We start from the raw sequence: 27002 nt of genomic DNA, 5'->3' as shown, positions 1-27002 counted from the left end.
CGGCCATCTTGTGCCCACATGGGAGTGGCCATCTTGTGTATTGGAGTGCTGGTCAATTTGTATATTACCTCTTTATTAGATAGAATTCTTTCCTGTGTGACTTGTCTTTTCTTGTTCCCTGGATTTGGCATTGCCAATAAGCAGACCCTCCTCATAGCCATGGAAGAAGGCAGTGAATAGTCCAAGGCTGCCTTTTTACTGTGTAGGGGTAGGGAAGAATTAGGAAGAGGCTGTGTATTGTCACATAATTGTCCACACTCAATTGCATTGCAGCATAATTGAGAAATTATCAGAATGTTAATTTTATAAATAAAATGTACATTTAATAATTGGCCATAAGGTCTCCTCCTACTCGATCTGAACAAGCCTGAATAATCCTTTCTCCCTTGGCAGTTTGCCTAGAGCTAAGTACTAATCCTTGGCATTTCTCTAGTGTTTTTTTTTTTCTTTTTGAAGAATCAGAGTGTTATTTAGATGCTTTGAAACCAAGTGCTTTGTTTTGCAAACTATATACTTTGCTTATTCTGTCACAAAGTGACTATCAGGGATAAAATATACTCAACATCCATTTCTGTCACTGTCTATCTCAACCTTAAATCGTATACCTACATGATTCAATAGAAAAATTTAATTTAATTTTCAGAATTTTAAATTTATAGGGGGTAATTAAAAGTGGTATAAGAGAATTAGTTACAATTATGGTTGGTAAGTTTCCACATATTTTAACATAATTATTTATGAATTATATTAAAGTTATATCTAGAAATGCAAAATAGAAAGTTAGCATAATTTTACTTGTATTTGTTTCAGAATACCTGGTGATTGAATTTGTACTGACCTATCTAATTTACAGAGAAAACTCAGGACTAGGTTAAGGATTCAGTTTTACAAAATAGCATCAGAGGCACGGGTGCATGGAACAGACTGACAGATCTCAGAGGAGAGGGCAGTGGGGGGGACTGGAAGAGATTAGCTAAAGAATATATACTGTATGCATATATGCATAACCCTTGGACATAGACAACAATGAGGTGAAGGTAGGGAAAAGAGAGGGAGGCTGGATGGAAGGGGACAAAGTGCCAACAATAAAAAAGAAAAATCAGTTTTATTACAAAACATGTTAAAGATAGACCTGATCAGACAAGAAACCACGCTGAGTTTTGGTTAAGCACACTTTACTTTTGGGTTTATAATAGCCCATTTCCAGATAATTACTTGATTTTCATTAACTATTGTTATGGCTCCTGTTTAAATTTCTAACGTACAATCTGGTTGAATCTTTTCTCATGTACTTAATAGTATAACACACACATTGGGTCCTAGTGATTATGTTTTGTAAAGAGTTAGTGACAAATAACATTTTAATCTGGAGAGGTTGTGAAACTATTATATTATCTAATTTAGCTCTTGAGCACTTTTTAGCTCCAGGGGGTAACTTGGATTTTTCTTGATTATCTTTGTAGCCCAGATTTGGTTCTGTTCCTGATATATAAAAGTCTCTAAAAGTATTTGATGCTAAGGAATAAAGAATAATATATGTTAATTTTTATCTGTTAATGCCTACAAAACATACTATTACTTTGATATCCTATTATAGAAGAGAAAGTGTCCCAGTGATCCATTTGGTTCTTTGAAATGACATTACCAGATATAGAAATACTGTAATATAGGAGGCTTGGGAGGGAAGACTTGGGCCTTTATTTATTTCCTGACAATGGCATCCCTGACATTGATACCTTGGATCACAGGGAGTTTGTTTCCGTGTCTAGGGTGTTAAATGATTTTGGTTTATCCCTCTGGGTCAACTCCCTCCCTCTCTGTGGATAATATCAAAAGACTTCTTTGCCCTTGAGCTTCCAGTTGGATTTGGCTAATGAGAGCATTTACATGAGATCTGAGGGATGGAGGAAAGACCAGAGTATTTATTCACTGCATTCATCCCCCAAATATAAAAATTCCTGTCTGTTGACCCTCTCAGCTCTTTCTTTGTTCAGGGACCAGTAACCATTCTCTTTCTCTTCATTCCTCTCAGTCTAGGAGTGATAACAGCACTTCTCTATTACCAGTTCTGGTGATTTCTTTTTTTTTTATTGTTTTATTGCTTAAAGTATTACAAAGGGTATTACATATGTGTCCTTCCCCCCCCCCCCCCACCCTTGACAATCCCCTGGCCTCCCCTACTCTGGTGATTTGTTTATAGTCTGCCCTCATATTTGTAAATTGTTTCTTATTAAACTCTCTTCAAGTTACCCAAGTCCTTTAGGATCCTGGGACACTCAAAGGAGAGAGTTCTCTCCACCTCCAGGTGATAACATTTAATAGGAAGGAGAAAATATAATTAGGGTTTATGGAGCATTTTCTATGCCAGGTGACATGCTGGACACTTTATATTTATCAATGCATTTAATCCCCATACTATTACTTTGACATTGATCCCTCTGTTATTCTGGGATGAAAGTTACAAGGTGAACTGTGGAAAATGTGGATTATTTGAGTTAAAATTTGGAATAGTTTCATGATAGCTAACACTCACTGAGTGCATCTTACACATAGTGATGTTCTAAGTGTAGTTAAATCTTCTCAGCAGCACCACAAGTTAGATAATAGCAGATCTTCATTTTATAAATGAAAAAGATAAGGTATAGAGAGGTTAAGTTACTTGCTCAATATCACACAGCTGAAATATGGCAGAGCTGGGATTTGAACCAATTCATTCTGGGTACAGAAAAAATATTCTTATTTACTATATTATACCACTTCTCTTGGTTTTGTAAAATGTATGTCATCAGTGCAATTTTCCCACCCAAATTCTCTTTGTACAAACCTGATGTCTTCCAGTCATCAGTTGCCTAAAATGGAATACTAAACCACCATTATTCTTCCATTTTTTAGAGACTCCTTTCAAGAGAAAACTAATCTATGGTACTAAAAGTCAGTATAGCCATCCTTGAAGGAGAGTGCCCACAAGGGGGAATGAGGAAGCTCATAGGTTGCTAGTCATATTGCATTTCTCTGTCTGGTATGGTTAATATGAATGTGTTCAGTTTGTGAAAATTCATTGAGCTAACACTTAAGATACATTTACTTTCCTTTATGTATATTATATCTGAATAAAATTCTCTTATGGAATACTTTTTACAACCCATGTTTAAAAAAATCATCTAAAAATTGCCTATTTATATTATAATGGGTTGCATTATTTTTATGGGAGCTGATCAGCAGTATTCACCAATAAGTTTTGAATCAATTTTGCACTCCTTTTGGTGTTTCCAGTATCTAAAGATTTGTAAATACAGGGGACTATCCTGACTTTCTGAACAGCTGAGATGTCCAGAGCCTGACCTTTCTGTAACCAGAAGGCTATGCTAAATTATTCCCGGGCTCTTTACCTTCTTTCTATTGGAGCACTGTATTGATCTCCATATTTTCAGGTTAAAAGATTGATGTAACTCTAAAGAGTCAGAACCTATTTAAATATGTTCACAAATGCATTTCTGTCTCTTTCTCAATTTTTTTCACTTTGTTTATGCCACTTACCAAGCAATTTGAGTTTTCTTTATAACATTGTCTCTATAAAGATATAAAGAAATTCCATATTTCTTTATATCATACCAACAATGATCTGGAAGGATTATTGTCTCATTTTATGGTCCTTTCATCTTGTTATTTGGGTTAGCAAGGAAGAAAACAATATGTAAGTGAATGCAGAAAACTGCTGAGTATTATCAAAAGTTCACTTTTAAAAGAAAATATTTGTCATGGAAAGGATTGAAAACAAGAGAGCCAGAGGGTTATATGGCCCAAAGAGGGTTTAATGTTCTGTATGTTTTACAAAATAATTTTCATACACTTGGAAAGAAAGCCATTAAAGATGGGGAATTTTAAGGAAATATTGTTTTCATGACATAAAATGTCACTTGCAACAAAAAGATGTAGGAGATGAAAAGGGAAGAAAACAAAAGAAGATTTAATTAAAAATAATCAAAAGAACAAGAAAAAAAAAAAGCACTTGAAGCTTCTGTGTGTTCTCCTGTGCCATCCACATTTTCAGTATTGGTAATTGAATATGGAGCGACATCTTTCCTCCTTGACTTTCACTTTTACAGGGGTAGCAAACTGTGAGAAAACAGAACACATTGTATATGAGTTCTGCACTTTCTAGCAGGTTCCACAATGCACCATAACTGTATTTACAGCTAGATTCTGGCCAAAGAAAGAGAAGGCAAGGGATAATAGAAGAATAAAACATAAAAAAAACATGCTATATTTATTGAGTGCCTACTATTTGCCAAGTCTGTGCAACAAACCTACACTATTTGATTTAAGCCTCAGAGGAGTGCTCTGAAGTAGTATTATTTCAATCTCCATTTTACCTAAGAGTAAATTGTGCCTCCGAAAGGCTAAGTCACTTGCCTGAGAGAGTGCAGCTAAAGAATAGGAGACTTGAGTTCAAAAGTCAGCTATTTCTGCCTCTGAAATGTTTGCCCCTTTTGCGACATCATATCTACAATGCTTTTGAATGAGGAGTTGAATCCAGAAAAAGAAATGAAATCCATCCATGAGAAATGAGATGTTCGCTTTTCCTAGGATATGCATTCTATAGGAAGAATAAGATTGAACACCTGAAAGTCCATGAAGTTACAAGCTAAATTTTGTACAAATAAATCATTGAACATCACTTTAATTTCAGTTAGACCACAGGCGGGCAAATTTCACTCAAAGTGCTTGAAATTGCTTTAAAGTAAAAACAAATGTGCATTAAGAGAAGAAGGCAAAATCTCCACAAATGCTTAACAGAAAACATATGCTTTCATAGAAATTTTGAACCTGTAGTCACTGTATAAGTTTTACTGCCAGACTCCAAGGTGAATTCATTCAATCTCATCTGCTGGAAGGATGCTTGGGGGGAACATTCTGAGAAGCACTCTATTAGAGACTGTGGTGGATATAACAAATAGAAATTTGATTTCAGTTGTGATACTTTAATATATCATTGATTCTGTGAGTTTTGAAAGTTACCTATGATACCAGGAACTTTCTTTTTCTCTTGTCACCTCACTGCTTTTTAGGTGCCCCAGCTAGTTGTGCCTGGAGGCCTGTGACTGGCCTACAATCCTTCAATCCCTCTCCATTTTGTTTGGTTGCGATTTCAAAGGGAGAATTATAAAATACCCTGGTCTGTTTGTATAAGTTTAGATCAAAGCAAGATCCTGTTTGCCTTGTTGACCTTTGTCTTGATTCCTTGTCCGAAAGCATAAGCTGTCTAGCCCTCATGTCTTGGATGCTAGAGGATCATGCTTTATTTTGTACCCCAAGATTTATCTCCTTCCTTATTTCTGCTTTTCTCCTTGAATGGCCATTTCCACACCCACATCCTTTCTGGTTTGTCAGGCTTTATCTATCTAGCTAGCTAGCTATTTTTCTATCTATCTATACATATATTTTTCGTAAGAATAAGTATCTCTGTCAGCTACCTATACTTTATTTTCTTCTAAACTTGACACATTTCAGTGTGCAATATTATTTTTGTTGGTAAGTTTAGAAGCCCCACACTGCTCAAATGCATCTGTAAAATTTTGCTCCTAAAAATAATAAAAACACACACAATATTTTCAAGGCATTGTAGAACTTCAAACAATTTGAAAATAAAACCTTAATATTATTCCCCAAATACCAAGTTATTCCAGGGTATATATGAGGTTCTTGACAGAATTATTATAAACTGTATGTTCATTTTCATTACTTATTAGTAAAAATCTTTCATTGACGTTTCATAAAAGTGGCACTATTGTTTTAAGATTTACTTGTACATTATATGTGGTTAAGGTGCTTTTAAAAAAGTCAAGCATGTTAATGTTTTCTTTTGCTGTGGAGTTTTAAGCAGAACTATTTGAGTAGATTTTTCAAAAGATACTTGCAGTTATCTTTGTCAAAGCACATACATAGCTCAATTCCAAAAGATGGACATAGAGGGGCTGGTAGACTTTTGCAGGGGTCAGTATTCTCATTAAGTGAAACATGGAGGCATTGGCCCAAGTTGTCATTGACATGACTACCTGGCTGTAGGGACAGCCTGAATCCTATGTCTTCAATTTGGGAGTTTTGGCCTGGAAACCAGGGCCCTTCTTGATTTTCTTGAGCTGTGTGAAATTCAATGTTTGTATGTGATTGAAGGAGTGGATAAGAACAGCCCAGTCACCCAAAGGCTAATGATAAACCCATCACCTGACATTTGTGGAATGTATTTCCTTATCCCCCAGACTATGGGAGTTCCCATAGTTATGTGCTCCTGGGTCCCTTTTACTGCTTCTGTGTAGTACTACCTTTTAGGATTATTTGTTTTCCCTGCTGGTCTCAAAGTCCACAAGGGCTGGGGTCATGTCCGTCTGATTTACTAGCATGTGCTCCAGCATGTAGCTCAGGTTTATTGGTGCTCAATAAATATCTGTCACCAATAAATTAGGGCTTTCTAGATAACTTGGGTGAATGATTTCATGTAGAAGGATTATGGGCTTTAAACCGGAAAAAGAAAATATCTGGAGGCATGGCAGAAGAAATAAAATATTAGAAAGATAATCAAATGGAAGGACAAAAGGCCAAGGAAGCAGCAATATAAAATAGAAAGAACGAAGACCCCAGGAGTTAGACAGATCTGGGCTAAAATTTTGGCTTTTACCACCTTCTGGTTTTGTGACAAACGGCCACATGTTTAACCTCTTTGTCTCATCTGTGAGATGAGTAGATTAATGCTAACCTCATAGAAGTGTCACAAAGATTATAAGATCCAATCATTTAGTGGAGTGTTTCTCACAAGTAGTTACTCCAAAAATGTTAGATGTTGTTAGTGTCTATTATTTTTCCTCAGAATAATTCCCAAGTAAAAGAACTGGAAAAAAATAGATAAAGAAAAGTTTCACTGGCCTATTTCAACTCAATTTAAATAAAATATTTTTTAAATTTGAGCTCTCTATGCTAAGTAAAATAAACCAGTCAATGAAAGAAAAATGCCACATGATCTCACTCATTTATGGATAATTAAGACCATTATAAACTGTTGAACAAAAATAGATACAGAGGCAGAGCAACATCAAACAGACTGTCAAACTACAGTGGGAAGGCTGGGGAGGGTTGTGGGGGGGTGAGAGGGGGGTAAGAGATCAACCAAAGGACTTGTATGCATGCATACGAGCATAACCAATGGACACAAGACACTGGGGGGCATCAGAGGCTAGGGGAGGGTCAAGGGGAGAAAAAAAAAGGAGACATATATAATACTCTTTGTAATAATTAAGCAATAAAACAATTAAAATAAATAAATAAATAAAAGCATGAAAGTCTGAAAAAAATTTGAGCTGTCTAATATGAGAATGGGTCATTCTGAGGTAGCACATAAAATGTATATACAGAAAAACCTTGTTTTATGGGTGAAGGATGGTAAAACCTCTAAAATTAAGTATTATGTTTCCAAGTAAATAAAACAGTTAAATTGTATACATCTGCAAAGGCGTTATATGTGGTCTTTGTTTCTTTGCACATTCCCTTCCCTGCCAAAGCCCACCTGCCTGAATCTTTAAAATTTTTTCTCTTCTTCATAGAATCACCACTGAAAAAGTGGAGTTAATTAGATCATTTAAGCTACAGATCTCCAACTCTTGTTATTAAATAACTAGAGGTCCGATGCACGGATTCATACAGCAGTGGGGTCCCTCAGCCTGGCCTGCGCCCTCTCACAATCTGGGACCCCTCGGGTGATGTTGGAGAGCTGGTTTTGGCCCGATCCCTGCAGACCAGACCGAGGGTCCCCACTGGTGCATGAATCCATGCACCAGGCCTCTAGTATGCATATAAGATCTTTGGTTAATCTCTTCCCACCATGCTCCCTCCCCCCTTCCCTCTGAGATTCATTAGTCTGTTCCATGTTTCCATGCCTGTGGTTTCTGCTCCTGCAATGAGCATCTTCCCCGTGGTGGTCAGTGTGTGTCATAGCTACCAGCCGATCAGCTGGTCACTTAGGCTTTTATATATATGTAGATTTAGTGTAATGATGATATGTTGCTTTTTGTTTTTTACTTGGAGGTTCTCTTTACACCAATCATCATTGACAGATTAAGAATTAGATATATTAAATATTTTTAAACATAGCTTAAAATTTTCAGAGGCATAATCATTGAAATGGATCACTGGAAGCATGTTTTGCTTAATTGGGTATATTTCATATTTCAGTTTGGGAAGCAGCACATAGAAAACCTCTTCAGTGACCTGCAGGATGGGAGTCGCCTCCTGGACCTTCTAGAAGGCCTCACGAATCAAAAACTGGTATGTGACTTATTTATAAGAAAGTTCACATTGGCCTTAGGAGAATTTCATATCACAAACAAACTCAGCATAATTTTATGAGATCTAGTAAAATTCACTAATTTACCAATTACTGAATTAACTAGCAATACAGGAACTATTTCTGAATAGAACAATTTCAAAATATTATTTTCATTTTGGCAGAGTCTATCATATGGAGAAAAAGAAAGTGAAAATTTTCAGTAACATAATTTATGTCAATTAATAGATATTCACTTTCAATGTTTGGTATCTTTGTTATTGAATGTATGTTTTTATTGACTTTTATATAGAGAGGAAGGAAGAGGGATAGAGAGATAGAAACATCGATGATAGAGAAACATCATCAATTGACTGTGTCCTACACACCCTCTACTGGGGATTGAGCCTGCAACCCAGGCATGTGCCCTGACCTCTTGGTTCATGTGTTGACACTCAACCACTGAGCAACACTGGCCAGGCTTGAATGTATTTTTATAATGGCTTTTAAATATAATAACCTTTTAAATTTATCTTATTTTATTGTGATACCATTTAACATGAGATATAGAAAATGGGAGCTGCTGTTAAACAGGTATAAATTTTTAGTTATGCAAGATGAATAAGTTCTAGAGGTCTGCTGCAGAACATTGTGCCTATAGTTAAACATACTTTATTGTGCACTTAAATGTTTATTAAGTGGGTAGATCTCATTTTAGGAGTAAATACGGCAGACACCATAGCAGTAAAATTTCTAAAGCTCCACAACTGAATAAGTAAATTCATCCATATATTGTGATGAACTATGCAAATGTCAGTTTAAAAATTACCAGACATGATATGACTTTTGGGATTGAGAGTGAGGGTTAGAAAACTAAAGGTGATTGAGGTTTGAGCTTTAGTGACTAAGATAATTAAGATTATAGTCACAGAAATCATTTTCTTTAAATTTATGTCATATTATATAATTTTGCTAGGCCTACACCTCTTTTAAACTTTCTTAAAAAGTATAAAAATTAACTCACTTATCTATTTTACTAGCAAATGTCCTTATGCATGCTGATGTTTCTATTGGTGGTCATACAGTAATCCCCAAATGGGCTGTAGAATGATGGAGAGATTTTAACCAAATATATCTTTTGTGAAGAAGAAGAAATGCTATCATTTTTCTTGAGGAATGATCGATTCATGTTAAGAAAGTCCTATGACAAGTACAATTAGCCCAAAGCACTGAAATTCATTATATTAATCCCTCGCAGCCTGTATTCATTCAAAATAGTCAAAGTTAGTCAAGAGATGTATAAATTGTTCAATTTCTCTTCTGGGGAATAACATGGTTTCATTTTGTTTTCAGCCAAAAGAAAAAGGATCCACAAGAGTTCATGCCCTGAACAATGTCAACAAGGCGCTGCGGGTCTTGCAGAAAAATAATGTAAGTGGAGACCTGGACAGAGTCTGGACACCATGAGACAGAAGGTTTAAAATTTGACTGCGGGCTTGGGCCCCAAATTCAGAGAAAACATCTCGTTCTCTTATAAATCAAAGCAGTTATTATTAAGATCACATGTTGTAGTTCATGCACTTCTGCTTGTGGCTAATATAATTCAGGAAGTCAATGCCTGCTGCCACAGAGGGCAGGGGAAGGCGTGACCTAGACCTGACACAACTAAATGTTGTTTTCTAATTTTACTGAATGCAGTTATGTTTGGTGGACAAAATAAGTCCTGTGGTGAACTCAGTTCCTCTTAGCAGTGTTCTATGCAACAAATGGCTTTTACTAGACTGACTATTATTTTTTATAAGTATTAAGTGTATTCAAACATGATGGTGATAAAGTTTGTTTGAATTCAGCCAATACTTAACACCACAACCAAGTATGAACATTACACAGAAAAATCACTATTTCAACTCATGGTAAGAACTGCAAATTTGTTTTTTATTTTTCTGTTTGATTTAGTTTAGATATATGTGTGGTACTTATAAGAAGGTCAACAAATAAGTGTGGAGATTATAGGAGTTTTTGTTTCTGCAGAGTGAATTTGAGATTCCTCCCTTCTATCAGGGCATTGGAAGCAGTCTCCTTTTTTTGCTTGTTTTTTGTTTTGTTTTGTTAATCCTCACCTGAGGCTATTTTCCATTGATTTTTTTAGAGAGTGGAAGGGAGAGGAATAGACAGAGAGAAACATTGTAGTGAGAGAGACAAATTAATTGGTTGCCTCCTGCACGCACCCCGATCAGGGTCAGGGAACCTGCAACCAAGTTATGTGCTCTTGACCGGACTCGAACCTGGGACTCTTCAGTCCATGGGCCGAAGTTTTATCCACGGAGCCAAATCAGTTAAGGCAGAAGCAGTCTCCTTTCTTACTAACTTCCTACAATCTTTCTAATCAACAATTTATAAGGCACTTTGAGTAACTTCCTAATTACATTATAGCTCTCTTTCAAGGATAAATCCAAATAAATTGGTCACATACTCTTAAAATAACCATAATCAGTGATAGATTTTTAATGATGTATACACACCCAAATGTTGTTCAGTTTATATGGCACAGAGAGAACAACATATGGGAAATGGAAGTGAAGGCTGTGCAGCATTAGTTGATTTTCTGAATTTAGGGTTGTCATATTTAGCCTATGAAAATTATAGAAATATTAAATATTTTAATTATTTTAGAAAGGGATTAACTCTATATTTTTAAATTTTTTGCAGACAGAATAGAATAGTCTAGAATGTTTGCCTCATTACTAGTCCAATAGAACCTTTTGAAAAATTAATTTCATGTAAATTAAAAAAATTGTTTAAAGATATTTGGAATTTATACACAAAAATCTTTTTAGATCAATTCCCCATATTTATTTACAAAATATATAATCAAAGGAAACAGCAGAAAATTCAAAGAATTACAGTATCAGATTCACTCTACTTTATAACAATCTCACCAATAAAATATCACATTAAAAAATAGTTTGTTAGGCCCTGACGGGTTTGGCTCAGCAGATGGAGCATCGGCCTGCGGACTCAAGGGTCCCAGGTTCGATTCCGGTCAAGGGCATGTGCCTTGGTTGTGGGCACATCCCCAGTGGGGAGTGTGCAGGAGGCAGCTGATCGATGTTCCTCTCTCATCGATGTTTCTAACTCTCTATCCCTCTCCCTTCCTCTCTGTAAAAAATCAATAAAATATATTTAAAAAAATAGTTTGTTAGATCTCCTAAAAATAGTGAATTAATATAGACATAGATTAGTTAATAAGCATCTTGTTTTTTCACATACTTATTTTTTATTATGAATTTATAGGTTACCTATATATGTTATAATTATTAATTTGACAGTTTTCAATATAAGAACAAAAGAAATCCTGGCAACAAAACAGAGAAACCACAAAAGAAAATCTCTGTAACTTTGGGATACCAAATATTCTTAGATGTAAAACCAATGTTATGATTCAAAAAGAGAAAAGTTAACTTGAACTTCATCAAAATTATGTTATTTCTGTATTCTAGATATGAATAATTTGTTTCATGTATTGTTGTCTCTGTGGATTACATTTTTACTCACTCAGATGTGTCTTTTGATAAAGAGAAGTTCTTCATTTTGATGTAGTTCATTTAATATTGTATTAAATTTATTGGGTGACCTTGGTTAATAGGATTATATAGGTTTCAAGTATATATCTCTATGATACATGATCTGTGTATTGCATTGAGTGCCTACCACCCAAAGTCAAATAATCTTCTGTCACCAAATATTTGACCTTTACCTCCCAACCACCCCCCCATTTCTCTGGTAACCGCCATACTGTTGTTTGTGCCTATGAGTTTTTGTTCTTGTTTGTTCAATTGTTACTTTCAGTTTTATCTTCCACTCATGAGTGAAATAATATGATTCCTAACCTTTTTCAGACTTTCTTCGTTTAACATGATATTTGTTGCACTCCTTTAGCGTTTTTTTTTTGTTTGTTTTGTTTGTTTTTTTGTATGGGAAGCGTTTTATTTGACCGTCTGTTTTGAATGATAGCCTTGCTGGATATAATAATCTTGGTTTCAGATCCTTGCTTTCCATTACCTTGAGTACTTCGTGCCATTCCTTTCTGGCCTGTAGAGTTACTGATGAGAAATCAGGTGTGAGCCTTATGGGAGCTCTTTTGTAGATAACAGTTTTCTTTTCTCTTGCTGCCTTTAAGATTCTCTCTTTGTCTTTAATTTTTGGCATTTTAATTATGATGTGTCTGGGCATGGTTCTGTTTGGGTTCTTCTTGCTTGGGGTTCTCTGTGTCTTCTGAATTTGTGTGACTTTTTTCTTTACCAGATTAGGGAAGTTTTCTGCCATTATTTCTTCAAACACATTCTCTATCCCTTTCTCCCTTTCTGCCTCTTCTGACAAACTTGCTATTCAAATAGTGTTACATTTCACGTTGTCCAATAGCTCCCTTAAGCTGTCCTCCTGTTTTTTAATTGTTTTTTTTTGTTTCTTTTTTTTGGTTCTCTGAGTGATTTTTTTCTACTCTGTCTTTTAATTCACTGATTTGATGCTCAGCTTCCCCTAATCTGCTGTGTATTCATTCTGATGTGTTCTTTATTTGTGTTATGTCATTCTTTATTTCTGACTGTTCTTTTTTCATTTTTTAAAAATATTTTTTACTGCATTTTTACAGAGAGGAAGGGAGAGGGATAGAGTGTTAGAAACATAGATGAGAGAGAAACATCATCAGCTGCCTCCTGCACACTCCCCACTGGGGATGTGCCCGCAACCAAGGTACATGCCCTTGGCCGGATTCGAACCTGGGACCTTTCAGTCCGCAGGCCGACGCTCTATCCACTGAGACAAACCGGTTAGGGCTCTTTTTTCATTTTTACTATATCTTTTTTCATGCTGTTGATCATTTTTACCATTATTACTCTGAACTCTGTTTCAGATAAATTTCTTATCTCTGCTTCATTTATCTCTTGTTCTGGAGAATTCTCTTATTCTTTCATTTGGGTGTTGTTTCTTTGTCTCCTTATTTTGGCTGTCTGTTTGGGTTTGTGAATATGTATTGGGTAGATCCTCTACGCCTCTCAATCTCTAGTACAGGACATTGTCAAATGCTGTTTCTGACTAAGTAGATCATGCAAAGACTCAAAGCCTTCAGAGACTCCCTCTGTCTATAGACTGATATGATTCTGACTTGAATTGTCCCCAGGCAATCATCCTTAGGTGTGGGGAGAGTTTTTTCATCAGGGTGGGCCATTGCTTCTGCCTGGAGGCTAATTGTTATTTTAAGTTTCAGAGCAAGGTGTTTTCCAATAGTCTTCCCCCTAGGCAAGGCAAATGTCTGTGTGGGAAAAATGTCCTCAGCTGGGTGAGGGAATGACTCAGCACAGGAAACTGGGAGTGTCTGCCTTCTAAGCCAGGGGTGGGCAAACTTTTTGACTCGAGGGCCACAGTGGGTTCTTAAACTGGACCGGAGGGCCGGAACAAAAGCATGGATGGAGTGTTTGTGTGAACTAATATAAATTCAAAGTAAACATCATTACATAAAAGGGTACGGTCTTTTTTTTTTTTAGTTTTATTCATTTCAAACGGGCCGGATCTGGCCCGTGGGCCGTTGTTTGCCCACGGCTGTTCTAAGCTCTAACCCCCAAATCCCCAGTCCTGGCTTCTGCTCACACAGCTCCAGTCCACTCTGCTCTCCCTCTGCCAGAGCACAAGGTGGGTGGCTCCACAGGGAATTTTGTGTGTTGGCTCTTTAAGAGGGTGCCTGAATTTCCAGCTATCTCTCCCTGGCAGATAGGAAACTGCTGCTTTTCACAGCCAGATGTTATGTGGGCACCCTTCTCAGTCATGGTGCTTTCTGCTGGGGGGCCCAAAGATGACATCATATTGTTAGAAACTATATATGTGTATATATACACACGTAAATCTACGTACATGTAGATTTAAGAGCAATTACTAATTATTGACCCTACAAAGAATAGATGATTTTATAAAATAGGTGTGCATTATGTATAAACAGCTTACCCCATAAAGTTTGATTGATAAGAAAAACAATCCTATGTAATAAAAGCCTAATATGCAAATCAACTGAACGGTGGAATGACCAGCGGAACGACCAGTCACTATGACATGCACTGACCACCAGGGGACAGACACTCAATGCAGGAGCTGCCCCCTTGTGGTCAGTGCACTCCCACAGGGGGAGCACCGCTCAGCTAGAATCCGGGCTCACAACTGGTGAGTGTAGTGGCGGTGGTGGGAACTAAAGTGCAGCAAGCTGAGCAGTAAGATGCAGAGAGCAACGGGTCCCGGAACTAAGCTGGCAGGCAGACATTCCCTGAGGGGTCTCGGACTGCGAGAGGGCTCAGGCCAGGCTGAGAAACCCCATCAGTGCACCATTGGGGCGAGGGAGGGATGCGGGAGGTTGGCCAGCCGAGGAGGGATGGCAGGAGGGCTCTAGGGCATGTCCGGCCCATCTAGCAAGCTAACATACCAGTCAGAGCATCTGCCCCCTGGTGGTCAGTGCACATCATAGCGACTGGTCAACTGGTCAACTGTCTGCCCCCAGGTGGTCAGTGCATATCATAGTGACTGGTTGACTGGCCGATTATCTGCCCCCTGTTGGTTGGTGCATGTCATAGCAAGTGGTTGAGCAGCCTTCGCATATCATTAGCATATTATGCTTTGATTGGTTGAATGGATGACCTGACACTTAACATATTAGGCTTTTATTATATAGGATTTATTTTATTTATTTATGTATTTATTTATTTATATTGTTGACAATATTACAGATGTTTCTGATTCTAGTTTGGGCTATTAAAATTAAGCTTCTATGAATATTCTCATAGATAGATAGATAAGATAGACAGGCAGGCAGACTTGTCAAACATAGAAATGTATTTCTGTTAGTTATATGCCTGAGAATAAAATTGTTGGGTTATAATAATTTTACACTTTCTCATTTAATATATAATGTCAAACTATTTTCAATGAATTACATTTCAACCAGTTAATTGTGAGTGTTCAAGTGATCCCATATCTTTGCATTGGCATTATTAGACATTCTAATTTAAGGTATTTTTGGTGTTTGTATTAGTATCTCATTGGTTTTAATTTAAAGTTCCCCAATTACTGCTCAGATTGAAATTTTTTTATATTATTCTTGAACTTTTGAATATACTCTTTTGTTAAAAGTTTTTTGCCGAAACCAGTTTGGCTCAGTGGATAGAGCGTCGGCCTGCGGACTGAAAGGTCCCGGGTTCGATTCCGGTCAAGGGCATGTACCTGGGTTGCGGGCACATCCCCAGTGGGAGATGTGCAGGAGGCAGCTGATCGATGTTCCTCTCTCATCGATGTTTCTGACTCTCTATCTCTCTCCCTTTCTCTCTGTAAAAAAATCAATAAAATATATTTTTTTAAAAAAGTTTTTTGCTCATTTTTTCCTATGGGATTCTTTCCCCCTCATTCTGTAATACTTAAAATTAAAAAACTATAGGGAAAAAATCACAGGAGAAACCTGATATACTCAATATTATGAAGGTATTGTTTCTTCTTAAATTGATCTATAGATTTAACTCATGTTGATAAAATTCCAAACAGGATTTATGTGGCAATTTTAAAAGATGAGTGTTAAGTGAATATATAAATACAAAAGGGCCTCTAGTAGTTTATAATTTAATTTAAATGAACCAAATCCAAATCTGAGCTCTCAAACAGGCATTCAGAAAATTCTATCTTTGCCATTCGTGAGAATCAAGCTAGGGAATGGTGATAAATGAGTGGACCTAACTGGTCACTTTCAGGCAGGGAAAGTCTTTAATCTTTAGTCCATTGAAGTATCCACTGATACAGTCACCATCCCAACCCAACTCATCTCATGAAGCCAAGTGTACCATTAACAGTCCTGGTATGAAATAGATGGCTTATACAAAGACAAAGTTGAAGGTACTGTATAAAAGGAATATCTTTAAAAATGTGGGCAGAATTAAAATAATGACAATGAATGGTAAAGCACCCAGGGACTAGCATGAGTTAATAGCCTTTACCACTGCTAAACCTAAAGAGACAAGAGGAAAGAGAGCTGCTATCTTAACTGATGAAAGTTCTAACCTTGTGCAGGGGCGACTGGACAGCAGTTGCAATTATAAGTATCTAAAAAATGCAGTTACTCTCAAATCATGGCCTGCTCTGCTCAGAGTTTGTAGAAAACTGATACCTTAGTCTTTGTATCCATTCATCTATTGTTCTGCCATATGTATAAACAAAAAAATGGATAATATATTAGGATGCAACAAAGATGTCATTAAATACACAAAAAGAAATTTTAAAGTGTGTACTCTTTGATTCAATATTATAACTATAAGTTAATAACACTTTTAAGAATTCAATTTGATTAATTTAGAATATGTTGTATAAGAAGTCAAGACTACAAACCCAAATTTGTGGAGGAAAAACTATTCCATGAGAAAACCCATACGAAATGGTCCAGGTTTTCCCTAGAGGTTCAATTTTTGTCTTTGCTTTTATCTTCATTTTTACAAAAGGTAAATTAATTCAAGCTTTCAACCATAAATGTTACAAAAGTAAAAAATGCTCTGAGGAAAGTAGGAGATAAAAGATAAATGAAGAAATAAATGAGTTAGAAAGAAAGGACACTAAATTTAAAAGCTAGCTATTTGTAATAAAGTAATAAAATAGACTAATCTCTTATAAATTGATTCAGGAAAAAGAGGAGAAAAGCAAACATATGCAATTTAAACACAGAAAGAAAATATTAAGCATAAGCACAAGAGCTATAGAAAGCAAAAATGGAATCTACACTGAACTATATGTTGATTATAAAATATCAATGAAATCATATTATAGCCTATGCAAAATAAATTATAAAAATTAACACAATGGAATATAGAGTATCTAAAATTAGTAACCAAGACAACTTAAAAAATTGTAAAAGGTAAAACCTTCCAGAAAGGCTTCTGAGTATAATGGAACCAATGTAATGAGGAGCCTCCCAATTCTGCAAATCTATCCACAAACCTAATTTTTAAAATCACTTGAAAAGATTAGCTCTACCTGCTGCTAAAGACTACTCTACCTTTTGAAAGACTACTTTGTGGTAGTTTCTTAGATAAAGTTCATTTTGACTTCTTCCTTCATAGGGTCTCCTCTACTTTGGCCTACACCTCTGCAACACATTCTCTGGTTCTAAACTAGCAACCTACTAATTCGACCCTGTGCCTCAATTTCCTCTATCCTGACTTCTAACTTGCTATCCTACTCACATGCTATTCACAGTTTAGCTCTGTAATGCTGACACCACATTTATGTTCTGATTTGCATTCTCTGTGCTGGCTTTTTGAGCATGAAGTTTTCCCTGCTATCAATAATTTATTTTTGAAAACCACTCATTGAGAAGAAAGTACTTTTAAGTGCAGCAATACCTTTATTATAATACTTGCTGAGAGCAAAGCTCATGTATAATAAAGGTGGCTGTGATTTCAAAAAGCAAATAAAGAAGGCAGCACAGAATTCTGTGACACGGGATGAATGTCTCTACCAAGTGGTTATGCTTCTCTACACACCAGGCCAAGATAAATTGTATTGCTGAGGAGGGGAAGAATGCCCCTCTATCCTTCTTTAGTTCTTATGACTGTACTGATAATAAATAATAAAATAGATACAAGACTAGATTAACAGGAGATACAACAATTTAATACGTATACATGGGAGAACCATAATATAATGCTCAGATTCTAAAATGAGGCTCAAATAAATTATCAAACCAGGCACCTTTCACCTTTTTATGCTTTTTAGAAAACAACAACAAAAAACAAAGCACACACACAAACGGAACATAACTGTTAAATTTGGGAGAAATTGACAGGACAGAGGAAATCAGTGCTCATCAGAAAGGAATTTAAGCCAAGTTTGGGTATTCCTTGGTGAGGAAGCTAAACAAAGTTTGGGCTTGAGTAGTAAGTTACAAGGCTTGTTTTTATAAGCTTCCCACTCTGAATTCTTTTAACTATTGCAATAAGGTGGTCTCTCGGCCCCCACAAGCAGGGAGGGCATCACATCTGCTTTCAGGGGACAGAGAGGTCAGGGTTTTTATTCTTAAACGGGTAGTTTCTTAAGGAACTTTAATTCAAAATACCCTATTATGTGGGTGGGAACAGTATCTGCGGCTTCCATTTATTTGTGACTGGTTGAAGTTTATAGAGCAAATTACAGAAAACATGAAAACATCTCTCATATTGCCATTCTATCATTCGTTGCCCTTCTCCACCCTTGTTTGTGAGTAGTCCCTTTCACCAGGCATTCTGAATTCAGTAATATGGGTATTTAAGACCATCTTCTCTCAAATAAAAAGAAATATTTACTGAGTCATTTAAAATTGTTTATTTTTTCATGATTCATTATTGCATTTTATTTATATATTTATTTAAATAATTCTTTATTGTTGAAAGTATTACATATGTAATACTTTTCCCCCATTAACCTCCTCCAGCGGCCCTTATCCCCTCAACCACCACCCCAGGCCTTCAGCACCATATTGTCTGTGTCCATCGTTATGCACATATGCACACAAGGTTGTTAGTTAACTACCTCCCACCACCCACCTTCCCTTTGAGATTCCATACTCTGTTCCATGCTTCCATGTCTCTGGATCCACTCCGTTCATCAGTTTATTTTGTTACTTAGATTCCACATTTGAGTGCGATCCTGTGATACTTGTCTTTCTCTGACTGACTTATTTCATTTAGCATGATATTCTCTAGATCCCTCCATGCTATCTCAAAGGGTAAGATATTCTTTTTTACTGTTGCATAGTATTCCATGGAATAAATGTACCACCGCTTTTTTATCCAGTCATATACGGATGGGCACTTGGGCTGTTTCCAGAGCTTAGCTATTATAAATTGTGCTGCTATGAACATAGGGGTGCATATATTCTTTCTGATTGATGCTTTGGGTTCTTAGATTGTACTAGTATTCCTAGAAGTGGGATCACTGGGTCACAAGGCAGTTCCATATTTAATTTTTTGAGGAAACTCCATTCTGTTTTCCATAATGGCTGTACCAGTCTGCATTCCTGCCAGCACTATACTAGGGTTCCCTTTTCTCCACATCCTCGCCAGCACTTGCCATTTGTTGATGGTAGCCATTCTGACAGGTGTGAGATGGTACCTCATTATCGTTTTGATTTGCATCTCTCTGGTGATCTGTGACTTTGAGCATGTTTTCATATGTCTCTTGGCCATCTGTACGTCCTCTTTGGAGAAGTGTCAATTTAGGCCCTTTGCCCATTTTTTAATTGGATTGTTTGTCTTCCTTTTGTTAAGTTGTATGAGATCCTTATATATTTGGAAATTAACCCCTTATCTGATGTATCATTGGCAAATATGTTCTCCCACACAGTGGGGTCTCTTTTCACTTTTTTGATGTTTTGTTTTGTTCTGCAGAAGCTTTTTATTTTGATGTAGTCCCATTTGTTTATTTTCTCCTTAGTTTCCTTTGCCCTAGGAGATTTATTGGTAAACATATTGCCATGAAAGATGTCTGAGATTTTGCTGCCTATGGTTTCTGCTAAGATTTTTATGGTTTCATGACTTACATTAAAGTCTTTTATCCATTTGGAGTTAATTCTTGTGTATGGTGTAAGTTGGTGGTCTATTTTCATTTGTTTTGCATGTACCTGTCTAGTTTTCCCAACACCATTCATTGAAGAGGCTGTCTTGACTCCATTGTATGCTCTTGCCGCCTTTGTCAAATATTAATTGAGCATAAAGGCTTAGATCAATTTCTGGGGTCTCTGTTCTGTTCCATTGAAGTATATACCTGTTCTTGTGTCAGTACCACCAGGCTGTTTTGATTACAGTAGCTTTGTAGTATAACTTGGAAATCTGGCATTGTGATTTCTCCAACTTTGTTCTTGTCACTCAAGATTGCTACAGCTATTCGGGGTCTTTTTTGTTCCATGTAAATTTTTGGAGTGTTTGTTCCTGATCTGTGAAATATGGTGTTGGTATTTTAATAGGATTTGCATTGAACATATAGATTGCTTTTGGTAGTATGGACATTTTAATGATGTTGATTCCAGCAATCCATGAACACAGTGTATTCTTCCACTTGTTTATTTCTTCATCTATCGCTTTTTTCTCAATGTCCTATAGTTTTCTGAGTACAGGTCTTTTGCCTCCTTGGTTAAGTTTATTCCTAGAAATCTTAATTTTCTTGTTGTAGTGGTAAATGAGATTTTTTAAAATTTCTCTTTGTGAGAGTTCATTATTGGTATATAAAAATTCCATTGATTTCTCTGTGTTAATTTTGTATCCTGCTGCATAGCTGAATTCATTTTTTAAATCTAGTAGTTTTTTTGGTGGAGTCTTTATGGTTTTCTATGGACAATATCATGTCCTCTGAAAATAATGACAATTTTACTTCTCCCTTTCCAATTTGGATGTTTTTTTGTTTTTGTTTTTCTTCTTGTCTCATTTCTCTGGCTAGGACTTCCAGTACTGTGTTGAGTAAGAGTGGTGAAAGCATATATCCCTGTCTTGTTCCTGTTCTTTGGGGAAAATGTTTTAATTTTTGTCCATTGAGTGTGATGTAGGCTGTTGGTTTATTATATATGGCCTTTATTATGTTGAGATATGATCTCTCTATTCCCACTCTGCTGAGAGTTTTTATCAAAGAAAGAATGTTGGATGTTGTCGAATTCTTTTTCTGTGTCAGTTGTCTGTGGTTTTTTAAACTGCCCTCTATATGCATTATGTTATCTGTCTTCTACTCATTGGCTGATCTTGATTCCCAATATTTCCATGTTTATACTCTATGAATCTCAATGTCTTTTTAAAATTAAATTTACTGGGGTGACTCTGGTTAATAATAACATGATATAAGTTTCAGGTATACATCTTTATAATCTATTGTGTGTCCATCACCTGAACTCAATCCCTTTTTGAATTCATGGAATGTACTCCACCATTATTGAGTGTTGAAATATATCCTGGGCATATTCCAGGACTTCACTGATTTAATATTAGCTGACACAGTTGTAGATCTCATAATTATGTTCAGTACAAGACTCTCATCAATTGTCTATGACAAAGTGGCAATTATTTTACCAAGTAATTTCAATGTATAATGTGAGATTGCACTAAGCAAATAAGATTATTGTTATACATTATTGAAACCACAAATCCAAAGTGAGTAGTTAAAAAGCCTAGGGTGAAAATTCAAATGTCAGCTATGTTCCAGTATTAACTTAATCTCATCATTGAAAATTGTCATTGAATTAGATTGAATGGTTGTCAAATTTCACTGATCTGAAAAATGATGTAGTGTTCACTCTTCTTGGCATATGATCTTAGATAAAGAGGATTCTATAGTGTTCTTGAAAACTAGTATTTTATATGTCCTCTAAGTATTCAGAAACTTAAAGCTATATAATATATATTTTGGAGTATGTCAGAACTTTATAATATTTTTGACCAAATATAAGCTGTTTATATTTATTACTCACAAAATCTAGTGTTTTAATATAAATTCCTAATTTTGAAGTGAATTTATATTAGACAAATATTATTTCTTACTCTAAATTGTCATCCATAAAATAGGCCTGTAATGTCTGTACCTTATATATACTAATTCCAAGGATCCCCGAAAGAAGTGTATCCTTTTAACCCTGTCACTCCCTAATTGCAGGATATTTGTGAAATTATTCCATGAATTTGGTTCCACTTCACTAACTGTGAAATGTACTAATATAAATAAGTACTAAATGTACTTGTTGAAAATAAGTACTTATTAGAAGTAAGTACTAAATGTACTTACTTCAAAATATTCTTCTATGGAATAGAAACATACACAAGCATATCATGTAATCTTTAAATTCTCATTAGAATTATTACTCTTAAAAATAAAGCTAGTGCTAATTTAAAATAATTTCATAAGGTGAATTGTTTATCCTCCCCCAACCCCAGTGCATTTCTTGCATCAAGGGAAAATTGTATGTTTTTTCTTGTATATTCAACTTAAAATTGAGGTACCCATTATCCTATAATTTGTACACATGGAGATTTTGGGGGATAATAATAATATGGCTACAAACCATATTATAATTTATTTTTTCTTATTATAATTTATGTTAGTCATATATCTTAATTTCTTTTTTTTTTGTTTTGCTAGTGCTAAGTTTCTTGTTCTTCAAATCACTATACATGGCTCAATATTAGAAAGCTGTGGCTATATAGAGTTCTTGTTGTCATTAAAATGGCATTCTGTATTGCTAGGTATAAGATTTTGTACATATTCTTATATTTATAAAACTTGTATTTATAAAAAATTAAGTTAATACAATATTGAAAATGTATGCAATTTTAATGTTATTCTATGTTGTGAAATTATTGAGGACAGTGCCTATTTTCTCAAATGATGCCCTCTAGTATATAATATCCCACATAAGAAATTTTGCTTAAATTATGAGCTACTTTACCAAAAAGTTTAATTCTGTATTTTATGTTCTATAAAAATACTGCATTGAAACTTATATTTTGATATTAGTTTTAATTTTCTTTAAGCCCTTTAATGTTTATATTTTCTTAACATTTTAAAAATCTTTATTGTTAAAGAGGCAGTATATAAACAAGTAAAAACACAGTTCCATTAAAAAGAATTACCTTGTGATAAGTGATTATGAACATAAGCACATTCAAAATATAAAAAAAATTTAACTTATTTCACCAGTGTAAGCAATTGGGTAAAACAGCCCATTTTTTTAGTCTATGTCTATACTCAACACTTAATATGTGGTATATGGTGGATGGTCAAAGATATTTGATGAATGACTTAATATGTAAAGGTTAATCATTGAATGTAGGGATGATATCTTCATAGTGAGTACCCAGAACTGTATTTTTATGTATTCTAGGTCAAAATGTGATTTTCTAAAAGGTATTTTCCAATATAAAGATCTATATTTGCATAAAATAAAATAAAAAAATCTGTGGAATATGGGGATCTGAGAGGGAATAAAGAAAACCTGCCAGTGGAAAACTGGTCCACAATGGTGAATGCAACCCACCCCTTAGTTGTATATATTGAACTATTCATCATGTAATAATAAAAGATTCAATACATACATCTCTCAATGGAAAAAATGGTATGATTTATGCCCAAAAGTCTTAAAAATTTTATATATTTCTTAAACACAGTTATAAAAGCACATGCTGCAGGGCAGTAAAACTACTTTGCTTTTCCTGCATTTCTGATCTTTTAAATACATTATATTTGGGAGGATTACATAAATACTTGAGGAGTGTTGTTTCAATATTGAGAAGTCTCTTTACCTTGACTACACGATGGTAGATGTTTTATAAAATGTACTTACATTTCAAAAGAAAATCCTATTTGTCTAGAATGTTGGAAGGAAATACTCAGTTATAAACCATTTATGAGAATGAAATGTATGGGTATGAAAGAACCAAATAAATAGATGGTAGAGTATTTGCATGAGGCCAAAGTATCAGGACAGATTTTTATATAATAAACTAGAGGCACAGTGCACAAAATTTGTGCATGGGTAGGGTCCTTAGGCCTGGCTGGTGATCAGGTCTGATCGGGGCCTTCTGGCTGCCACCTGGGGCCATCCTTCCAGCTGCCAGTCAGGGCCTTCCTTCATTCCACACCGCCCCCCGGTGGTCAGCACACATCATAGCGAGTGAGTGAGCAATCAAACTCCCAGTCTCTTGGTCAAACTCCCAAGAGGACACTTTGCTTATTAGCCTTTTATATTAATAGATTTACACACATGGTATTTCCCTGTTAGCTATTGTTTAAAATTTTACTTAAGGAAATCCACACACACTTTTAAAGATGATACTTATAGTTCCTTTCATAATATTGGCATTCTATACATAAAGTTATTTCATAAGATTTACTTTGCATCATTTTTCATTTATTTAAACTCACATACCAAGACTGATGAGTAAAAAGCTGGCTTACCATTATCCCTATATCTTCTTTAATTTAAACAGCTCTCAGATTATAGTCTGCATATTAAGAAACAAAAGTGATTCCTCCTTAGGATAATAGATTTTGAAATCTGAAGTGATCCTGAAGAACCACATCCTCTGAAACAAATGTGTGGAACCTTCTACCCTTAACCTAATTGTAGTTGGCTGAATGATATGGGAAGTGTTTTCACTCTGAAATGTCATTCTCAGTGGTTGTCTAAAAAGAAACAAGTGGTAAATACCATTTATTGGAAAGATAATGGTTCCTTATTGAATGAGATATATCTTTCTACAACATTCAAGTTAGAACTGCAAATGCTAAGATCCAAGATGGCAGTGGAGTATGTGGATGTTACACTCACATGCTCCCAGGGCCAAACTGGAATTAAAACTAAATTATAGATCAATCTGAATAACAAACTGAAGACTAGCTGTAATTTAAAAATAAAAAAAGTAAAGGAAAAAAGCTGGGAAATAAGAATAGTATTTTTATGGGGAACTAGACAATTTTTTAGCATGTTAGAAATGCTCTATCTAGACTGGAATGAATGTTTGTTACACAAGCATATACATTTGTCAATCCCTACCTAATATATAGTTAAAGTTGTCTTGTACAGAGATTTGAAGTATATGTTAATTTTACCTCAATAAAAAGAAAATTGTCTCTTTTCAAACAAAACCAAACCAAACCTGGGATAAAACAAACATTCCTCTCTTGAATAAGCAATGGAAGAGAATTAATTGTTCTTCATAGTCTAGTAGTTAGTAAGTTCATTTAGGAGGCAGAGCACCAGTAAGTAACAGTGCTTTCTGAAATACTTATATCCTATATAATAAAACCCTAATATGCAAATCGACCAAACAGCAGAACAACAGGTGGGACAACCAGTTGCTATGATGCACACTGACCACCAGGGGGCTGATGCTCAATGCAGGAGCTGTCCCCTAGTGGTCAGTGCATTCCCACAGGGGGAGTGCTGCTCAGCCAGAAGCCGGGCTTGCAGCTGGCAAGCACAGTGGCGGTGGCAGGAACCTCTCCTGCCTCCATGGAAGTGCTAAGAAGCAGTGAGCCGAGGTCCTGGACTGCGAGAGGGATTCTGGACTGTGAGAGGGATGTCTGACTGCCAGGTTAGGCTTAATCCCCGAGCCGGCAGTTGGACATCGCCTGAGGGGTCCCGGCTGCAGGAGGGCACAGGGCTAGGCTGAGAACCCCTCCCCCCCACCGCACAAATTTTGTGCACTGGGCCTCTAGTATTAATTATAAATTACTAAATATATATTTTTGTACAAAATCAGATATTTTAGTCTAAGTACTAGGGTGGGAACAGAATTTTGTTCAATTTGTGTCCTCACATCTATAAAATCAGTAACAATAGACTATTCAAAAACCAGTTCATTAGGTTTCCTAGATGTATGTTTGCATCCTGCTCATCCTTACTCAAGGGATGTTTTCCTGAGTTCACACTGAAATATTCTGCTGGAGCCACAATAAGTTTCCATTATGTCGAGGCAAATGGTGAGAATTTTCTATCTTCCAAAATCACCTTTGAATAAAGCATCTTCCACAAATAATAATATAAAACTCTGAGCAGGAATCTAATATTACTTCATGAACAAAGTCTTAGGCCTTTTTGTAGGAACTCCAAAAACCAATCTTCATGTGTAGGTGAACTTGTTTCTGCAAAAATTCAATGCAGCTATTTAATTTTCGCATACAATATCAATTTTCACACCTATTCATTTGGTATCAGATGCTTTCATTCTGAAAACAAGAAAACATAACTTGGGCTGTCCTTAATGACCTCAGTCTTGAATTTCTTGCTATCTAGTGCTTGTCACAATATTGACACACACACAGACATACACACACACTTTCTCTCTCTCACACTGAGTCCATTTATTAATATATATGTCACATAATTTTTTTTTCTTACTAGACAGACATAATTATTCATTTCACACAGGTATTAACATATTCTAGTTTTTGTTTTCTCTTTTCACAGTTATTTAGAAATTAGACTGAGAATCCTTGAAAGATAGAATTTCAAAGCATATATTATAAAAATGTATATATAAAAGAAAAGAGAGAAGCCATTGTGTAGTGTGGTAATAATTATTTGAGGGTAGCTAGTAATAATTTTAAAAAATATATCACTCATAGCTATATGGTAAAAAAATATGCCATTATAACAACTCTAAGCATATGAGAATTTAGAATCAAAATAGGCTACACTGTCAATAAGAAGCATTCAGTAGTCATGTAAAGAGCTTGAACAATCCCCTTCAAGCATGACAGAATACCACTCCCCCTTCTTAATTAATATTAATTTTATTAATATTCTTGCCTACATGATGGTGTGCAATATTTGTTAATTTAGAGAGAGCTTATTAAGATACTTGAAGAATTTTTTAGATTTAATTAAGGAATTGCCTCTCACATCTGGACCTGCTTTTAAATCTTGTGGAAGCTTCCTGTATCTTTGAGACCCCATTTCCCTCTTGTAAAATGTACATAAACTAGTAAGTAGCTCACACTTTTAGTGTTATGATGATGTGGGTAGACTGAAAGCTATATTCAGAGAGAACTCTATAGCCTTAATTATTTTAAAGATAGAAATAAAATAATTAACTATATTTAAGAGATTATTAAAAACAACAATGAATAGTGAATTCACAATAGAATCAAAAAATAGGCT

At 35.5% G+C, this 27002-nt stretch overlaps 1 protein-coding gene across 2 annotated transcripts in view; it reads left to right on the top strand.

Moving 5' to 3' along the window:
- Positions 1–27002, top strand: part of DMD (dystrophin) — a 2781977-nt gene that overhangs the window by 892383 nt on the left and 1862592 nt on the right. For both annotated transcript variants that reach the window (XM_081115404.1, XM_081115406.1), the window contains 2 exons: positions 8224–8316; positions 9668–9745. In XM_081115404.1, coding sequence (XP_080971530.1) covers positions 8224–8316; positions 9668–9745 — 171 coding nt within the window. The remainder of the gene's footprint in view (positions 1–8223; positions 8317–9667; positions 9746–27002) is intronic.

This window comes from Myotis nattereri (assembly GCF_964212035.1).
Source record: "Myotis nattereri genome assembly, chromosome: X".
Classification (NCBI taxonomy): Eukaryota; Metazoa; Chordata; class Mammalia; order Chiroptera; family Vespertilionidae; genus Myotis; species Myotis nattereri.
The sequence above is the reverse complement of the archived record's forward strand: the minus strand, read 5'-3'. Positions and strand labels throughout refer to the sequence as shown.